The sequence below is a fragment of the Xiphophorus maculatus genome, chromosome 20, assembly GCF_002775205.1.
Source record: "Xiphophorus maculatus strain JP 163 A chromosome 20, X_maculatus-5.0-male, whole genome shotgun sequence".
NCBI classification, from domain to species: domain Eukaryota; kingdom Metazoa; phylum Chordata; class Actinopteri; order Cyprinodontiformes; family Poeciliidae; genus Xiphophorus; species Xiphophorus maculatus.
Genome location: NC_036462.1, coordinates 10,898,399 through 10,919,021, shown reverse-complemented (window position 1 = coordinate 10,919,021; position 20,623 = coordinate 10,898,399). Strand labels below are relative to the sequence as shown.

General features: G+C 34.8%; 1 protein-coding gene across 1 annotated transcript in view; it reads left to right on the top strand.

The window, feature by feature from the left end:
• Window positions 1–20,623, top strand: part of LOC102221719 (angiopoietin-1-like) — a 66,123-nt gene extending 45,500 nt beyond the window's left edge. Inside the window, exons 2-10 of the mRNA XM_023353420.1 lie at window positions 7,064–7,219; window positions 7,297–7,418; window positions 11,192–11,276; window positions 11,735–11,882; window positions 11,971–12,083; window positions 12,554–12,655; window positions 12,761–12,927; window positions 15,355–15,488; window positions 17,445–20,623. Coding sequence (XP_023209188.1) covers window positions 7,064–7,219; window positions 7,297–7,418; window positions 11,192–11,276; window positions 11,735–11,882; window positions 11,971–12,083; window positions 12,554–12,655; window positions 12,761–12,927; window positions 15,355–15,488; window positions 17,445–17,605 — 1,188 coding nt within the window. The 3' untranslated portion in view covers window positions 17,606–20,623. The remainder of the gene's footprint in view (window positions 1–7,063; window positions 7,220–7,296; window positions 7,419–11,191; window positions 11,277–11,734; window positions 11,883–11,970; window positions 12,084–12,553; window positions 12,656–12,760; window positions 12,928–15,354; window positions 15,489–17,444) is intronic.

The window sequence follows — 20,623 nt, the reverse complement described above, 5'->3', positions numbered from 1 at the left end:
GATTGTTACAAACAATACAAAGTTCCAGTGTAGTTGGGATGGTTATTACTTTCTAACACATTTTTTGCTACTTTGACTTGTGTCTAGGTAACCACTGGCATATTTCACTTTTTTAAATTATCAAATATAAGCCCACTAAACTCTTCTGGGCCTCGATGCCAAAATCCCAAACAAACTGCGATGAGTGAAAAAAATAGTGTAAATAATAACATTGTACTCTGCTCTTGAGCAGAGTGTAAGAGTACAGGGGTTTGTTCAAAGTATCAACAGGAGGAATAACTATAATTATGTAACCTGTGATTTTGTAAAAAAAAAAAAAAAGTAATACTTTATTTGACAGGTTGTGAATAAGACTGTCATGACACTCATAAACAAGACATAACACCTGTCATGGACATGAGTAAGTCTTCATGAATATTTATAACTGTTGTCATAAAGTGTCATTCGGTAAATCATGACACTTTTAATACAATGTTGACATTATTTAAAATGTCTTTGTTATGACAACTTGTCATAAACCAAGAAATCACGATCTGACATAAATTTGTTATAAAAATATTACTGATTAAAATTTAAAAATTATGTAGCTTTATTTTATTAAAGCTAAAGTTTAATCAGTAATATTTTCATAACAAATTTATATCAGATCATGGTTTCTTGGTTCAGCAGAAAAAATACTAACTCTTGTTTAGTTTTTAATTAAACAGAAAAAAGTGCAAGGAAAATATTTTTATTAAAACAGTCATCATCTATCAGAACACTATGCAGCCCTTCATTGAATGCTAGATAAATTGAAATTATAAATTCAGATTTATCCAGAAAGGGAAATTCCTATGTTTCAAAGATGATTTAAGTACTGATATGGCTCATAAAACTGAAAATAAATCCTCTTATCTAAATTAATTGTAATTTAGAGCAGCAGTTATAAAAATAAGAGTTGTTTCATTTTAAGGTAATCATTATTTCATCTTTAATAGGAAAGAAAATCTTAGTTATAACTAAACTCAAGACTTTCTTGTTGCAGTTTCTGTCAAATTACTAATGATTTCACCACTTTTGGGTTTTGGACTAATAGATTGCAAAATGTAAGAATATGGTAAACCTTACAAAGATGAACATTCATGTGAAATATGAATTAAGTGCCGTTACTGGAAGTGTAAAAGCAAGTGCAGGTGCCTCACCCTCATAAAGTTTAATACTGTGCCTTGTACAGATCTGGATTGAAGAGCGCAGTCTTTTAATATAAAATTGTCGAAATATGAGAACATCTGGCAGGTTGACTACCTGGAGGTTCTGGTTTCTAACTTTATGTAAAACTACTTGAAACTGCCAACAATGACCATAAAACCTTGAGCTCCTACAGACTGCAAATGCTTTTTGGTGACTTTATAAATCACTCTGCAAATACTGTCACAAACTAAGTAAAAACAGGAAACATTTCACATGTGAGATTGTCAAGTATCAACCTTTCAGTTGTCCAGAAATAGGAAGAAGCCTGAATTTTCTATATAATGAGCAATAAAAAACAAGGCAACCAACAAAAACGGATGACAAAGTCCTAAAGTAAAACATTTTGACAGTAATGTAGCTTGGCTGTGTTGAGAACTTTAAAAAAGAGAACATGCTTTCATAGTGATGTTGTAGCAAATCAGAAAAGCGCAGATAAAACTGCACACAGGTCAGCACCGTATTTAACTAGAATACCATACAAGGTCTTTTTCAGGAATAATAGTTGATCCACTTGAACTTGAACAGGGTGAATCAAGCTGCACTAAATTAATGAGGTCCTAAAATCTCATTCAGTGTTTATATTGGAACAGTTACTGTTACACTATAAACTGCTTGTGATACAGCTTTACCACCATCCTCTGTGTCTGTCTACTCACTTATTCAACAGACTGTCAGATGCTCAGGAAACTTCCTGACAAACATTTTTTATGGGATGCCTAACTCAGCAAATGAGGTTAAAAATAATTTGGTATTTTATTTCTTTGTATATTGTAACATGTTCTTGAAATAGGTTTGAAAGCCAAATATTCTTGAGAAAGATGAGCTTTCATCTTTTTACAGTTCTCTGCTACTGTGTTATTTTTCTGACATTGTCTTTCTCTCCCTGGGGTAAATTCCTATCTCATTTTATTCCTTATCTGCACCATGTTTCTTTTCAGATGCACAAACGGAGCTGTGGAGCTTTATGAGGAAATTAAATCCATCCAGACGATCTTTAGGGGTTCACATCTGTGTCAAACAGGCAGAGGTTCAGCAGGTGTCAGAACACAGACACACACATGCAGAAAAAGAGCTTCACTCATCAGCCCTTCAAGCACACAGATCTTCACAAATATATAGAAAGGTTTATGCAAATACACACATTTGCTGGAGTTTTTTTTTTTAAATCAAAGATGTATGCTATGATTCCAGTTTGCAATCCCCTGCACAAACTGGTAGGAAGACAGTTTCACACGTGAGACAGAGAGAGTGACGGTCAGGAAACAAGCAGACAGATATTTCCCTTAAGAATAAAACTTAAAAAAACTTTCAGAAATAAAGCTTAGGCCTGTCAGTGGATTCTGCACTAATCTTTAATCAAAACAAGATTGCTCTCCTTTCCCTTCTGACACACTCCATTTTTGACCTGTTAAATATGGTCAAAATAGAGTGTTACACAATTTTATAGCCAAATGGCTTTAGAATCCTATGACTCTTCCAGTTTAGGATGCACTTACTATCATGGCTAGACATAATCAAATATCCTAAAATGCACAAACACTCCTAGGTTTACAATAGCAGCTCATTATCTGTCAGGATGTTTTTTAAACATTGAAAGATGTTTAGGTTTACCATTATGTGAATCCTAAGACACAGGTTTTCAGCCTTTGATACAGAGGACAGAAGGGAAATTGCAAAGCACCAGTCATTTTGCTCCCACTCTGCTGCTCTTTTCTTATAGAAGCATTTACAACTGGTGTCACTAATGGTTCCTGTTTCAATGGCGCCCTTGACGATAAATTTTCTGCTGTCTTATAACTAAGGAAAGTGCAGAAAATCAACTACCATAAATTCTGTTTGCTATGCAGTCCTATGCAACGGCTGTAAAATAGTCTTCCTATTGTTGGCAGAAAATAGATAGAAAATAGATTATTTGCATAATGCATAACACATTGCAAGAGAACACCGATGAAAGCTGGCAACTGAGACAAAATATAAACCCAAAAATAACCTTCTTTTATTAACACTGCATTGGATTTATAAAACATATTTCTGTTATTTCATGCTCCACATGGAATAGGAGCAAGCATGGACATGTTTTCAGAGTCTAAAAGCTTGCTGGTGCTGTTTGCAGTCTGGGATTTGAAAATGGCCAAACTGAGTTCAACAATGGTTACTGTCAGAACAAATATCAGGATTACTGTTACCTTCTACTACAGCTGTAAAATTGCTATATTAAATTTCTAAATATAAAGTTCAACAAATATAAGTGTCATCTGTTTACACTTAGTATATTTTGATTTGCAGCAACAATACTTTTTTTTTTTTATTCCTGACTTCTTACTCCACTTCCATTTTGGTAATCATGTGTTGTTTTTAGCTGAAAAATTAAGATTTTTTTTCTCTGTGTAGTTTACCAGCTCCATGGCTCAGATCCTGACACAGTCCAGTGACACACACTGCACTTGTTACCCCAGATTGATATCGGGGCTTTCTGCCAGTGCCTCTGTCTTGTTATCATTTGTTTGTGTGTGTATTAGGGTGTTGTGAGGGGGGGAGGACTTGGGGCGGAGTGACTAGCCCCTCCCCCCTCCGTTTTTCTTTCGACCCCTTCAGAAGTCACACAGAGGGGCTGGATCACAGCAAAACCAACATGTGGTTTGAGTTAGCATCTCTCCATTACGTCTTCTATATGTGGGCTTGTACGCATACTCACAGAGCTTGTTGGTGTCTCTGAACTGGTGCGGTTTACAATTTCACTTTTAAAGCTAGGCGTGTTCTTTGTGCAATTTTTTGTGATTGAGAGAATACGTTTTAGGTATTGCGTGGGAGTGTTTCTGTTGTGGGTTAGGAAGTAAGGTTAGATTAAAAAATCAATACACTGTCTCTGAAGATCTTGTAATTAAAAAAATAAAAATGTTTAAATATTTTTCTGTAAAAACGCAATTATCCCTTCAGATGCAGTCAATGCATTATTAATTCACATTGAAAATATACGTATATGCTGTATATTTAGATCTGTCATGCAGCTTGTTTGTGCCCAGAATTCTTCCTCTCTGACTGTGCTGGTAAGAAGTGCAGATGCACAGTCATGATTTTTGACTATTATCAAAGTTGATCTCTTCAGCATCTCAGGAAGCAGAACAGGAGGGAGCAATGAACCAGCTCACTCAAGCTATTTTCTCCTTTTTTGATTATTTAAATAACCTCTCGCTGCGTCACAACATCAGATCTTTTTCCAGCCCAATTTACTCACCCACACAACGTTCCTCAAAGTGGCCTCTTGGTTTTTTTGACCGCTGCGATACACATCTCCTCACTTATAAAATGATTGTCTGATTAAGCGATACTTGCTCAATGTAAATTGGACTTGAAGCAGACTAAACATAATAATAATTGAATAACTTTAATTGGGGAGTGAAAGCAGGTTGCAGTCCAAATGCAGAAGTACAGATGAACACGATAAAGTCCATCAGCACTGAAAACTCTATTTTAAAGAATTGGACTGTAATGTTGTTGAAGGATTTATTATCTTTTGACCAAAAGCACTGTGTTTTACTGTTAGGTTAAAGGCAAACATTATGTTTCAAGAATGTTTCATTAATATGCACCCATAATTGATGGACTGTGTTTTCAGGAATGTTAAATTTGTAGTATTCAGCATATTTTAGCAAATGCAAAACAAATTTGTGGTTTATTTGGTGATGAATTTGGCAGAAAAAATAAAAGAATCAAGTCTGTGTTCAAACTAGCCATATTTTAGGATACACTTTCTTTTGTGAGATTAAGATCTGGAATTCAAAAAACCTGAAGAACAAAATCTTACTGTAGCTGCATATTTACACTGTTTGTCTTTTCTACCAGAAAATTGGAAACATTGTAAGATTTACTTCAGCATGGATTAAATGTATTTTGATTGGTTTTGGTGCTGACTAAAGTAAAATCCAAATCCTATTTATTAAAACTGAAGAAGCTATTTGATGGTCCCAGCAATACCAACTTAAAACATATTTTTTAAACAAGTCTTCCTTTCTTGCATTTGATATTTTTGCATAAATCAGATAGATAGATCACTAGATAATCACGTGCAATGGCCAAAAACCACAGCAAGGAATTAAATGAAAATGTATTGTAATAGCTGATAATTTCCCATTTTAGTCAAATATTCCTAAATTGTTGTATAAAGACATCTGCTGACCTCTGCAAAGCAGGTGGAAACAGAAGATTTATCATATATAAAGGTAACTGATATTTAATATCAAATTGAACTGTATAAAATGCATTGCTCTGAATATTTATTTATTTTTTTTTCACATACTCCAAAATGACTAAGAGGAAATCGTTGAAAATGTTGCCTCCCAGGGACATGACTAAGTTCTTTTATGGCTGAGTAAGCACTCATTCTCTTGGGAAATATAAAAATAGGAATTTATTTCAAAAATGGAGGACTAGATTTAATCTAAGCTCCAAACACCAGTTTGTTCCCACCATTGGTCTCAAAGTTATCTAAATACATTTGTGATGGCACGTGATAATCATTAAAAAATACACAATTAACTCTCATCCATGAAAAGAACAATCAAAAGACAACACCCACCTCCAATCTAAAGTCCACACATCCGAGATCTTGGTCAAACAAACTGCTTGTGAAGTTTTTTGCAATGGGATCCCTGTAAGAAAAGCGATCTGCACCAGAAAATGTGGTCAGGGCATTGAGACCTGAACTTTGCCTCATTGGTTAACTGGCTCTCCCAGTGGGACCAATCTGTTTGTTGGTGCAGCAGTATATTTATCAACTCTCTGTGCTTCTCAGTGGCACTGATATCCTGAGGATGTGGAGTCAGAGGCATGAATAGATGCCTGTATGGACAGACTGTTTATTTGCGAGCAGTTGAAGGTCGAAGCATGGCAGAGCGGGCTGGCATTGGTTGATATTCCCAGAGATTCTGTGACCTGTTTCTTTATATACCAGTCCTTGTGATATGTTTCATTATGCATGTTTGATTTGCTGGATTTGACGTGTTTTAATACATAAATCATATCAACTGGCTGCAGATTTTCAGAAATTCATTGTGGGAAGAAAATAAATACATAATCTCAACCTAATAGTATTTTTGCATTATATTCCTGTTTTATAGCTTCAAGGTTGTTCTGACAAGTCCAATACATCTTTTCCTGAAGAACTATACTTTTGTGTCTTTTTCTTTGTCAAAGAAAAAGAAAAAAAGTATATCCTTTGATAAGTCCAGTGTTTTACTTTTCAAGAAAATATGAAATGTTCTGTTCTTCACAAGGAAATTAAATCAAATAAATCTAAACTATACGGTGCAACAATTGCAGCAAGAAGCCAAAGTAGAAAGAGTAGTAGCAGCTATAGGTTGAAAAAATACCAGGTACATCACTGAGCAGCTTGTGGAATTTTTCTGCTGAAGATTCAATTCGCTTCAACTGACAGATGGGCTCATATTTCACTCAAGAAAATTTTGGTATGAAGATTAGTTTATTGTCAAAATAATTCTAAATCACTATACCTACATAACAATGCCTAGCAGGTGGTAAGAGGTGTTTTTGCTTAGCTGCTGTTTTTTTTTCCTGTAACCCTTTTACTGTTTGTCTTGATGGGAACTTTCACACTTAATATTTATTCCATTTTAAACAATCAACTTTTATAAGTAGGATAAACTTACATAAATTTTGGTTGCTTGGAAAAGCTTGGAAGTGTTTGCCAAAATTGTGGTAGAACATGAAATGTTAAAAATGTTTCATTTTGACTGGTACTTGACATGCTTAATTTTTACCTCAGCAAATTGAAGGAGAAGATTATTGAGCATTTCCAATTTTTATATTTCTGCAGTTGGAGAACTTCATACAAAAGAGTATAAGGCGAGATGCTGTTAATATACAGTCACATGTTGTTAACAACCAAACAGCCACAATGTTGGAGATTGGAACGAACCTCCTGTCACAGACAGCAGAGCAGACACGGAAACTCAATGTGGTGGAAGCCAAGGTAAGGAGTTTTAATTTATCTTGATTTTACTTCAGTTCACAATTCCTGGGTGATTTATGATTATGTTCTTCCACCAGGTGCTGAATCAAACATCTAGGATAGAGATCCAGCTTCAGGAGAATTCATTGTCCACCTATAAACTGGAAAAGGAGCTCTTACTCCAGACCACTGAGATAAGACATCTGCGAGATAAGAACAGGTAATAAATGTTGGTATTCAGAAACATATGAATCATATTTCTGCCTCACTCTTGTTATGTTGATAAAATAGCAACAGTGACAAGTCAGAATTTGTTGGAAAAATGATTCAAGGTGAGAAATGCTAAAACACACGCCCACATACATGCCCACTCCCACACACATACACACACAAAAGGTGGGAACAATATGTGATTGCTGCTGACCTATTAGCAAGAATATTTGAAATCTAAGCAAATCTGTGGAGAAATAATGGAAATGTGTCCCCTGTTGTTGCTGAGAGACTCACCACTATTTGGATTCACAATATTTTTTGTATTTTTCATTATGAAGCAAATTTGGACAATGCAGTAAGTGGCGAAACCCACAGTGATAATCAAGCATGTTCTCTGTTTACAGTAATCGATATAACACAAACAGAAAGGCTTGGACTGCACACATATGTGTCAGCATGTAAGGGATGAGGAAACAGTAGTTTTAAAGCTGGTGAGAGATTTCCTTTGTTTTGCAACCTTCTAAACTCTGACACTTATAAACACAGAAACACGCAATCCAAGTTTAGTGGGTGATATACGTAGCTAGCACTGATTAGCAACATTTGTTTACAAAGTGAAGTAAAAGTGAATGAACTGAATAAACTGTGGATGTTAAAATTAAACATCAGTACAAAGAACTCAAATATTTCAAGCATAACAAATGACCTTAGGTTTTACAAGAAATTTACCAACAATTACCCTGTGGAACAGTGCACTTGATTTGAACAATAGGAGACATTTAAAAAAGAATAAACAATTCCTAGTATTATTTTGTTTTGTTTTTATTATTCTTTTTAACCACCACTATTCCACAGATCTAACATATGGCAGATTTACACGGATGATTCACCATGATTGGTATCCCGTGATCCATGCAATTTATTATGTCTCACGTGAAAAGCAATCATGTCAAAACCAGTGACATGGTTTTAATGTCACTGTATAAAAGTGACATTAAAACCAAGTGATGCATTGTGTTAAGCACATACAGAAGCTCAGATTTGACCTGTTACCTAAAAAACATATTTTCTCCAGGTCCTGTTAAAGTGTTTTTGCTGAACAATCGGTCAAAATAACCTAATAAACTTTACAATACCTTCTTGTACCATACCAGTATTTTTTTCTTCTGCGATTCCTACATTGTACTGTTTTGTAAATTTGAGGACTGTCGAAGCGTTGACATGCATATAATGTAGATCCCATCACAAGACAACAGTTCATGTGCATCAGATTACATCTGGTGGTAAAAAGGATTGGTCCTGACAAACCACATGTGAATTAATCTTGCTTCTTTGTACAAATAAACATGTAGGCTTCTTCACTCTCAACCAGCTGTGGAGAAATGGACAGAACATCCTAGGTCTGCTCAAGTTTCTGCAACATCCCAGGTTAAGCTCAATGACCTGGACCATATAGTAGACCATAACATAACATAGCATTGAAGTCTTTGTCAAAATACAGCAATCGCTATAACTCAGGCAGATCTTAAACATAGATTCTACATTAGAGACATGTACAAAATGTATGTGATATAAAAATTGGTGTGAGCACGATTCTGTACACTTCAGTCTTCAGATAGCACTCTTTTATTTTTACTTTTTTTTTCAGCTTTGATTTTAAACCAAAATTGAATATTTGGACATCCTCCTACAATATTTTTATACAGCTTGTTCAAATTAGATGAGTCAGTTGGGCATCTTATAATTTACAACAAATGCCAATTATAGACTAAATGTGGTCTGAACTGCCTTCAGTTTGTTTTCAGGTGAAGTTGGTTCTGTTGTATATAAGATTCTCAAATATGCTAAGTTTAAATGTGTTTACAAACAAATTGTACACAATATTTTGTTAGACCTGTTTAGTATTATAATGTTAGCATTCATTTTAAAAAACAAAAGGTTCCATTTTGCTTTGTTTTCTAAATACAGTTACTAGTTTTTTCTGGTTAGCTTAAGTTAACTGAGTTGTTTCTCACACCAGTTGCTGTGTCACAGCTTGTACCATGTTTAAGAAACGTATTTGAACTCGACTGACTTTGAAAATTAAACAGATGGTCTTTGTTAATTGGGAATTTATGTATAAAATGTATGCTGCCAACAATAATGTGCTAGACTAGTTTAGAATAGTTTGTCCACCTATCCAAAGTCAAATAAAGAACAACCTGCACCTAACAAAGTCCATGGTTTGTCTCTATAAAATTAAAATTTGACACATTTGAAAACATACTTGTTTAAGCAAAATAATAAGGAATTTTTCTTTTGAATTTTGAAATTTAAAATACAGACCCAAACCTTTTTCTTTCTTATATTTTGTAAATAAAGTAAATTAACATTGCTATAACTTTGCAACTTTGCAGAATGAATGAGGATTCATCCACACTTGTTTCTTTATGCGTTCCTCAAAAACCGCAGCACATTTAAACAGTCAATCTGTCTCCATCAGCGTGAAAATTGTTTTCACATTTACATGCAGTTCAGCATGTTGAAGTGATCACAGCCAGGGATTGATCCTGGATTTCAACTCTGTTAAAGTGCCCAAAGTCTCATACGTTCATGTAGGACAATATTATTCCAATTCATAAATGAGCAACAGAAGCACAGAATGATGAGGCATTTTGTTTACATTTTCCAGGTGTTACCTTTCATTTCTTGAGTTAACCTTTAGGAAAGCCAATTTTGATTTTTAGAGACTTATAATGTTTCATAAACAACATAAATTCCTTCCTTGCTACAAAACTGTGTATTTTTATGCCACTAAACAGCTGATATACAGTATTTAGTCATTTTTAAACCATAATTCACATGGTTTTCAACCAAATCATCACTTTAATATCAGTGTTTCTGCTGTTGTCAGATGGATTATCATGAACTGTAGTTCAGATGCTAAGCCTTCACTCTACCTTTGGGAGCTTCTTTTGCTACACATACCACCAATCAAAACCTAATTTCTTCCAAAAGTGTCTTCGAATATTAATTCAGGATAAATAACTCATATTTCAACAGAAAACATTTCTATATAAATTTTCACTTTGGTGGCAAATCCTCTGAGGAGTCATCAGGAACGTTGTTGAACTGTGAAAGGTTCATTTGGATGTCTGCGCTTTTAATCTATAATGAGAATCCAGTTTCTACAAAACTATTGTAGCCGATCTCTTGAGGAACGAAACCACAGTAACAAAATCTGATTTTCCAAACAGAGATTATGATTTAACCATGAAAACATTTGAATATAAAATATCTTTACTCTACCCACAGAAAAAGATTTTTTCTCTGTGAATGTATAATTGTGGATTTTGTTGATGCATGCATAATGAAAGATTGTCTCAATCTAACGGTTGAGGTGAAAATGTAGTACCAGTGGCTGCTCATGGTTTAGAAGGTTGACTTAATTTTTTGTAAGTCAGCCATTTTATCATCACATAGTTTAAACTTTTGATGACGGAGAAACCCAGACTCAGTGGAATATTTTGTAACTATGATTAATTGTACTAAATGTAGCATCGGGATCCAAAATTAAAAACTACAGATCTGAGTATATTGCTAAAAGTTTCACCACCACAGTTTTTGTGCTGTAATGTGCTTTAATTCCTAACAGCACTTTCTAAGAGATATAAAAGTTTCTGAAAACCGAAAAATGATGTGATTTCCTCTCATTACATTTAACATTTAACAGCAAAAAGCCTGTTAAATGTTTAGTGTGAAGGGATTTTTCAGCACTTCTTTTCTCTGTGTTTCTTTCAGCCATTTAGAGAGCAAAGTTCAGTTGTTGGAGTCTCAGCAGAGAGGAGAGCTGGAGGACATGAGACTGGAGAAGAACCGGCTGCAGGTAAAGTTAATGAATGGAACATCTGTGTGTTATTATAGTAAAGAAACATCATTGGCAAAGGACTGTTTGGACAGGTGTCTGAGTATGTATTAAAATTAAAATTAATCATGAAAGGTCTCTCAGATGTTTATATTCTCTTAATCATAATTTTAGCATAGAGTTTGACTCCGTAGAACCACACTTTAGAGTCGAAAAATTAAAATTTAAATGCACACATTAAAAACTGGTGAAGTAAATGTAAGTCATCCACAAACACGCAAATAACCATTTTCCTCATGTGATTTCCTTTTCAAAAAAAATTCATGTATGAACAATAATCTCAGTTGTTAATGTTAGAATAAAAATTTTTAAATAATGCATAATATCTTAACAATAATTCGCAATAATAAAGACCAGTAAGTTGCTCAAAGAATACACAGACAACAATTAAACATTAATAACCTTCTGGTTTCCTTCAGTCTGTTATCAGGACTCAGATGGTGGCCATAGAGTCTTTAGAGAGGCAGCTGAGAGTCGCCACTAGCAACAACACGGCTCTACAGAAGCAGCAGGCTCAGCTGATGGAGTCAGTCCATACACTCATCGACATGGTGTCCACGACTACAGGTACGTCCAGAAAAACTAAGAGATTATCTAGAAATAAGATCTTAACACTTGATATTGGTTTGCATTATGTCATGTGTTTTGCTTTCAGGGTCTCCTCCTCGGAGCCAGATGTGGAAGGACTGTGCAGATGCTTACAAAGCTGGTCATTCTGCCAGTGGTCTGTATCTCATCTACATCGGTAACAGGACAGAGCCTGTACAGGTAATCACTTGATATTCAAGAGTTACAAAAGGTTCAAGAAATTTTCAGCATTTAGATGATTTTATGTGTGAAAATATCAAATATGGGTGTTTTTTTGATGCGCAGGAAGGGAGAAGTTGGGTATTGGGATAATAATAAGAAAGTACTAATATCCACTTCTGTTGGTAGGTTCTGCCATTCATATTTCGTATCTTTTTTGTAATATTTTTATTTGGTTGGGACAAATAACCAAATAAATTACTAAACACATACATTTAGTATGTGTTTACTGAGTCAAGGACAAGGTAAAAATATGCAATTTGCTCCAATTTTCATTTTTATTTTTTAGCACATTTGTAATAATGATCAAACAATACAATGTATTTGCAGTTGTGAATGCCATGGGAGTTTGACTTAAGCCAATTTCTGTTTTGTTTTCTATTTGGATTACATTGTGTAAGAGTCAAATTTTTTCATTTCTCCTCCTGAAGGTTTATTGTGACATGGAGACAAGTGGTGGCGGCTGGACGGTCTTCCAACGGCGTTTTAATGGCAGCGTGGATTTTCAGAGGAGCTGGAGGGAGTACAAAATGGTTAGCATGTTTTAGAATGAGTGCAGTTTTAAAAAAAAGAAATTTTAAAAATAAACCATCATTCACCATCACTCCTAATTTCCTTGTCCTCTCGGCCTGCTGCAGGGTTTTGGGGATGTGTCGGGGGAGCACTGGCTGGGTAATGAAGTTTTATACCTGCTAACCAGTCAGGGTCAATACTCTCTGAGAGTGGAGCTACAGGACTGGGAGGGAATCTCTGCGCATTCCCAGTATGACCGGTTTACAATGGCCAGTGAAAGACAGCAGTACAGGTGACTCACATGCACACATGCCACCCTACTGAAAGAGAAATATTTACATTATAAAAAATAAATACATTTGAATTTAACATTTCAATTCAGATTCAGTACCTTAACGTAAGCCTGCGAGGTTCCAAAATTATTTACATCTAACCCCAAGTGTATAAAACACACAACAGATACATCAAGTCAAAATAAAAAGGTATTAAAAATGTTGGCTAATTTATCACTTTTCCATATAACATTGTACTGGCTAAAATGCTTATTAGCCCTAATCAAGCATTTTTTGTTTTATTTGTATATTTTTTCTTTTTCTTTTTTTTTTTTACCAGCTGTTTGATTTTACAAAATGTGTAAGTAAAAACAAATGTTCATTGCTATTTTTCAGGAATGAACAAAGTAAATCTTTTTTATGCTAAACATTTAATAATGTCCCAAGAAAGTATATCGACATTAAATGTTAAGATTTTATGCAGCTGATAAATATCTGTGATTTTTGAGGAGTACCTAAACACCCAGGTAAAGAAAACTAATAACTAAATTCTATGTATCTGTTGATTAGAAGCTTTTCATTTTTAATAAGCCAATTCAAAGTGAAGAAAACACTGAATCTGAAATACCATCTTTAATAGTCTGACCTCAGTTTAGAATTTTTCACTTGTTTTAGTATTTATAAGAATCAATGCCAGACAGAGTTTTGATGATCACTGATTTGTGCACATTAAGAATTCTGGAAAGTTCTTTCTTTCTTTTTACAATGATTGCATGTTTATTGGTAGATGAAAACAGATAATGATTTATGACAATCGCTAGTAATTACAGTATTTTTATCTTAATAAGCCAAAACACAAAAATGTTTTTCTGATTTTGTTTGTCCATAAATCAAAAACTTTTAATCATTCATAAAAACCGATGTAACACATTCCAGTGGCTGGATTTCTTTGAATTCTTTACATGGAAACTATCTGGTCTGTGTCACCAGCTTATTTTCTGTCAAGAAAATGTACAAACAAACTGTGTCCTTAGACATACATAAAACAAAATGCAACACAACTCTGACTTAATGTGTAATAGTGCACATATAGTGCACATGTTAGGTATGTGATTTTGAGATATTAATCAGAATTAATATATTTGAAATACTTAAAATGTAGACCACAACTAGAAAATCTATAGTTATGGCTCACCTCAAACCTATAAGTATAAAATCTTCACTTTATATAGTTTGGTATTTGAATTTAACACTCAACTAAAGACAATAGTCAAAAATTGCCATTTGATATCCTAAAAGACAGAGCAAGAGTTAAACAATTTTTGTCCAGAAGAGATAGAGGAAAAAGGTCATTTTCCTGCTGGCCAAATAAAGGTAAAGGTGTCCTCATCTGTCTCAATTGAACAAAAATAACTCGGACGGCTGCAGTTCGTCCAAAGTGCTGCTGTCATACTACTCACTAACACCGCTGAGGTGGAGCGCATTCCACCGGTTCTTAAATCACTACAACGGCTCCCCCTGTGTCAAAGGGTAGATTTTAAATTACAATTACTTCTCTTAAAAGCACTGAATGGCCTTGGGCCTAAATATATCTCTGATTTACTTCGAGATTACAAAACATTCTGATCCTTCAGATTGTCTGTGACAGCTTTAGTGAGTGCTGATGGAATCAAACTCAGTTTTTATCCTCCCTACCTGTGAAACAGTTTGAAACCAGAGAGCAGCTCAAAGTGTATGCTCATTTTGATCAGCGCTAAAACAAACATCCCAAACTCAGTGTTTCCTTACTGCAAGCCAGATGTTCTTGCAGTCTTTGAAAGTCAGTAAAAGTGTTTTTAGGGTTGGCTTTTTTTAAGCTGCTTTATTCTCATTGATCAATCATTAATCATTAAGGAAAAAGAAGGTACAAGAACTCAATGGATGAACAAGTTTTATGTCTACAGCTACCATACAATTTATATATAAATTAAACTGTATTTTCTTTTTGCAGAGGAAAGTTAGTTAGTTAGTTAGTTAGTTAGTTAGTTAGTTAGTTAGTTAGTTAGTTAGTTAGTTAGTTAGTTAGTTAGTTAGTTAGTTAGTTAGTTAGTTAGTTAGTTAGTTAGTTAGTTGCCATGTGCATCTGTCATTCACTCATTCATTTTATTTTCATAATAAAATATGAGAGTTAGTTTGACAATAACCTTTAGTTCAGAGACAAAAGGACAAAACAGTAAAAAATAAACAGCAAGAATGAAAACTTAGAAAGACTTTCATACAACCTGTAGAATAGCTAATTTAAACAACTTCAATAGATTAGCAAGCAAATCAGCTTAGTGTATGTAAAGTAGAAAGGAATGCATTTAACTTTTTATGTCTGCAAAAAAAAGAGAATAAGGTAAAGAAAATGAGAAATGCTTTACTTGTTCTTGCGTGTTTTATAAATCGTATTGTCTCTTTTCTCTCAGATTGTATCTGAGAGGTTACAGTGGTACAGCAGGAAGGCAGAGCAGCCTGATCACCCACGGTGCCGGCTTCAGCACCCGAGATCACGACAACGACAACTGTGACCACTGCAAATGTGCCTTGATGCTCACTGGAGGTAAACTTTCTTTTCTCCTTTTACTAGAGTTAACAGGTTCCAGGTCAGTAGTCATTATGTGTAAGAGACATTATCTTTTTGAAAATTGAGCTATTGACATATCAATGACAAAATGAAAAGTAATAGTTTTAAATTGGGTATTTCTAGGGTGGAATAGTACAGATAACAGTTTATTACATTTCCATCAAAGAGTGTATCTCTACCATAAATCAGTATAAATGTTTAAGTGCTTCAAAAGACACACCTTTTACTAGTTAAGAATCAGAATTATTGGTATTATGCCAAAAGGTCTGGCCAGTCAAACATTTGTCTCTGTCAATACACTTTCACCTTGACCAACCGCCAACACAAACAGCTCTTTGGGTCTCCTCAGCCTGCCCTCGATAGCTTGTAATCACAGATTAACTTAATTGTTTCGGCTGCAATCCTCCAGATCTCAAAGGAAAAGACTCCAGAACTGACCGTTAGTCAGTGAGTCATTTCAAATCACAGCACTTTATAGAGAAAGACAAAGTAAAATAAAAAAAGAGTGACCGAGATGGAAAGAGCAAAGAAAAGTAAATGAAAAAAAGACAAACAGAGCTCCATCATCAGTCCCCTTAGGCAAAAAATACATTTGCGCCCAATTTGAAAATAATGAGTACTCTTTGTGAAAAACAAAACAAAAGAAAAACATGTTGTTTTTAGAAATGTCAGTGTAATTTCAGACACGTGTCACAAGGTAAAGTAAAAGCCTCTCTGGATCAGCCAAAATTTGCCTGACTTTTTAAAAAGTTTATTTTCTTTTTATTTGCAACTCTATATTGATTGTATAAAACTTGATTTAATTCCATGTTTTAAGCTCCCAGCTATTCTGTAAGGCATTTGTTAACTCTTTGCTTTAGAAATGCAAAGAGACAAGTAATGTGGCTTTAGGGATGCATTATGTAGCATCAAAAACTTGTATTGTCTGGTTTCTTTAAACTTTGTTGCAGCTTCTCTTTAAAAAATGTAAGTGGGGCTTATGCAGTTGTTTGAACTTTACCAGGCCTGAATGGAAAACAGAAAGCAGAACACTTGATTAAAGATCTGTTTTTTAAACATTCAGTTTAAAAGAAAAGCTTTGTGAAATTGAATCACTGGGGTGAAACAAGGACAGCAATGTAAACAGAGGAAGACAGAAAGATTCAATATTTGCAAAAAGTGATGCAAGAGTAAAGTTTTTCAGCTCATACCCATTGATTCAAGATTTTATTTTACACTAAGAGATTACAGCCATTATTAAAGTACTTCATTCAATAAACCTTTGAGATGGAGCCATTTAATAAACCAAAGCCAGACAAAGCTTTTATGGGGTCCTTAAGGAGAAAATGGTTTAGGCCCCCAAGCAGCACATAATAATGCCATAGGCACGCTCTGGATTTAACCACTCACATCCGTGTTAATGGACCACTGCAACTCCTGAGCTGCTTTCTAACCTAAAATTATTATGAAGACAGACATGTAGGCCCCTGCAAATATTCCAAACCAAAATTATGTTAGGGCTGAAGCAACAGTATTCATGTTGTATTTGGCCAAAGTGCTGCACGTGGACCGGCAGATTCCAGTGCCCGCAGAACGTTTCAGCTAAAAGAACCACAATGAAACAAAAAAAGTCCTCTCCTAATAAAAACAACAATTCAGTCGAACTGAATTCCCTCAGTCTTAGGCATTTGGTCTTGGATTGATTGGTGCCCATAAATTATGCTTGGCAATTTATGCTGCCTAGCATAAATTACTCTTAATTGCTACTATCTAGACTTTGTTAGAAGTAATCATTAGGGCACGGTGGTCCTCAATGAAAAAGTAAAATTGTCCTTCTCTCCTAATCTATATTTTTTTCTGTTTTATGCCATCAAAATTAGAATCTTTGCAAAAATCTTTCTTCTTTCTCTTTGTACCTAATTCTCTTTATCATCGTGCTCTTTCTCCATGCAGGTTGGTGGTTTGATGCCTGTGGCTTCTCCAACCTTAATGGGATCTACTACACAGTTGGGCACAACATCAGGAAGCTCAACGGCATTAAGTGGCACCACTTCAGAGGCCCCAGCTACTCCCTGCGTTCCACTTCAATGATGGTCCGACCCTACGACTTCTGAGAAGACCCCTCCACACCCAAGACTCCTGATGTTTGGCAACAACCATACAAACATATGTCTAGATTCTACAAAAAATACAAAACAACTTTTCTTATAGTGTTTAACTTGCAACAAAGCATCTCAGCTTCTGCCGCATGATGCAAACCTGGTGCCTCCTGGGGATCTGATTAAGTATGGTTCATGACCAACAATTGATCCACCATAAAAGCTCTGCAGCCTAAGCTTTCAACTCACAAGCTCTAGACCTATGAGAGATAAAAACGTGACTATGTCAAGATCATGTCAATTTATTTGAGATCTTGTTTTAGATGTTATAAGAGCAGGACATGTTTGTATGTTGTCTTTGAAGCAACAAGTGTTTGTCTACATTCCCAAAGACATGAACTGTGATAAATAAGATATTTAGTGCTAAGAGAAAAATTGGCATCAGTCTTTTACATCTGACACGTATAAGACAGGTTGGACTGTTTGTTGGATTTCAGATTTGGAAAGAGATTTTCAGTGTACATGTACTCAAATTAACCATGTGTGAAAGGTTTGGGGAAGACAGAGTAACTTCTTTCAGAATCTTGGTTGCTTGTTCCATGGCTTCTGAGCAACACTTTATTTAGAAACTATGTACCTCATTAATTTGATCAAAATTCTTCCTTAGTCTATAATGAATCCAGAAACAGCATGTACCTTGTAAATTATGAGCTTTTAAATGTTATTGAAGAGCTCGGCTGCTAATTTATGTACCGCCTGGGGTCAGTCAGTTGAGTTTTTAAGAGAAGCCAATTAAAGAATCACTGCAATAATGATGGTTAAAAGAGAGGATGTAAAATGTGGTCTGAATCTTCTTTTAAGAGATTGGGACGATGTATTTTCATCACTGACACATAAACAATTTGTTGTGTATGTGTCAAAATGCTAGGAGAACTGTTTGTAATAGACAATGTGGTCCAACATCATGTTGGTTATCTACAAATGCATCTAAAAAACAATAGAATATCATCAAAAGTTAATTTATTTGTGTAAGTTAATTCAAAAAGTAAAACCTTTTTTTCTGTGAATTTTGTGATTATGGCTTACAGCTAATGAAAATCTAAACATTTTCCTCAACATCCTGCAAGTAAAGTAATTCGATGTTGTAACCTTTTTGAGCATAGGTTGACTTAGTATATCCATAAAACACAACCACACTGAAAGGATTAAGGTCTCATTTAACAAAATTTCACCAATTATTATTATTTTTTTTAGTTTAATTTTTTTCCTCTCATCTGTTTATAAAACCCCAAAACAATAACTATTGAACATATCATTGTGACTGTCTTGTCACAGTAGCATTCACTCCAACACACCCTTTTAACATGGTCTCTGTACCTGATGTTTCTCTGAATTTACATGCCCTGTGTATGTACGTGCATTCATGTCTAATGAATTGTTCCCAAAGTCTTGAACCTGATAATTCTCTCTGGGCTGTGGCTTATCCCCGTTGCTTGTGCAATTTCTTTGACCTCATCTTTTTCCACACTTACTATTATGTTGTTAAAAAGACAGTGTGAACACTCAGCTTCTTTAGCTATGACCTTTTGTGGCTCACCGTCAGTGAATGTCTGGTGAACATTAAAGGAAAAGCAATAATGTGGTTTTAAAGTTACATTTCTATATTTAAAATCCTTTTTTTATTTGGTCCTTTCCATCTTTTTTTAAATTTAGTTTTAAATATTCATTAGATGGAAGCCATAATCATTAAATTAATACTTGACATATATTACTCGGTCTGCAATAGATCTATTTCATATATGAGTTTCACTTTTGAAATTAACAAATTAACTTTTCAATGATATTATACTTAACTGAGATGCATCTGTACATGCTAAAAGGTTTGTGTCATCCCTTGAGAAAATAATGTGCTGGCAAATGCTGTTAGACTGTATTGGATTTTGTCAAATTGTCTTTAAATGTATTAAAAGAGAAACCTTTCATAAAATCAAGGAGCATCTTGCAGCAAAAGAAATGACTAATGGACGAAAAAAGATGTGAACAGTGGCATGAATCCGTGGCATTTTCTGCAAGTGATTGTGTCTACAGTAAAAGTACACATTTATTGGCACCAGAGAGTTGTGGACAAAGTGTACAAAAATACTGACAAGAAGACTTGAGGCATGAGGGAAGTTAATAGCTTAACACATCAGTAACAAAGAAAATGAGTCACAGCAATGAGGGGAGAGGAGAAGCTCAAGTGGATCAAGCAGATCTGATGCCAGAACTTCAGGAGGATGCAACGGATGATCATCCAGCAGAAGGAAGTGATTCTTCAAAGATGTTCTCATTATGTGCTCTGGTTTCTTTCAGAAGGTGGCTGGCTCTTATTGCCCTGGAAATAGAGCCAAATGAAAATCAGCAGGACTAAAGGGGGAGTGTGTTGCTGCTCTTAAGACTCAAACAAAAATTGCAGAGAGCTGCTTCTGAGATGCCAAAAACACACTGATGGACAAATATCAGTACATCTCAAACTTTGATCATTGTGTACAGTTCCTGCAAAGAAAAGGACTTGCAGACATATTATAAATGAATGGAAACTGATCAGTAATTAAGGGGCGGTTTAATGTAAGTCTTGCAGCTGTAAAAATGCTGAGTATTATGGTTTTCACTATTGTTCAGAAAATAAAGGCACGCAAGCTGTTTTTTAATGCAATTATCAATGATATGGCAACACTTACTGGACATTGATAGAAGGAAGGAACTAATTAACTAAATGCAAACACGAGTCAAATCCAAATCAATCTTTTTCTTCTCTTGTTTTGTGTTAGGTAGAAAATCTGGACAATGAAATGAGAAAAGAGCAAATAAATGACAGATGTTGGGATTTGATTGCATCCAGATCCTGAAGCAAATAAATGTTGCTTTGATTATTTTCCTAATCTAAACGATCTGGATATTTTCTTGTTTCTTGTTGAAGTCTGCATTTTATTATTGCCTCTGAATTAATCTTTCATGGCACTCATTCAGAAAATAAACAAGTTGAAGAACATA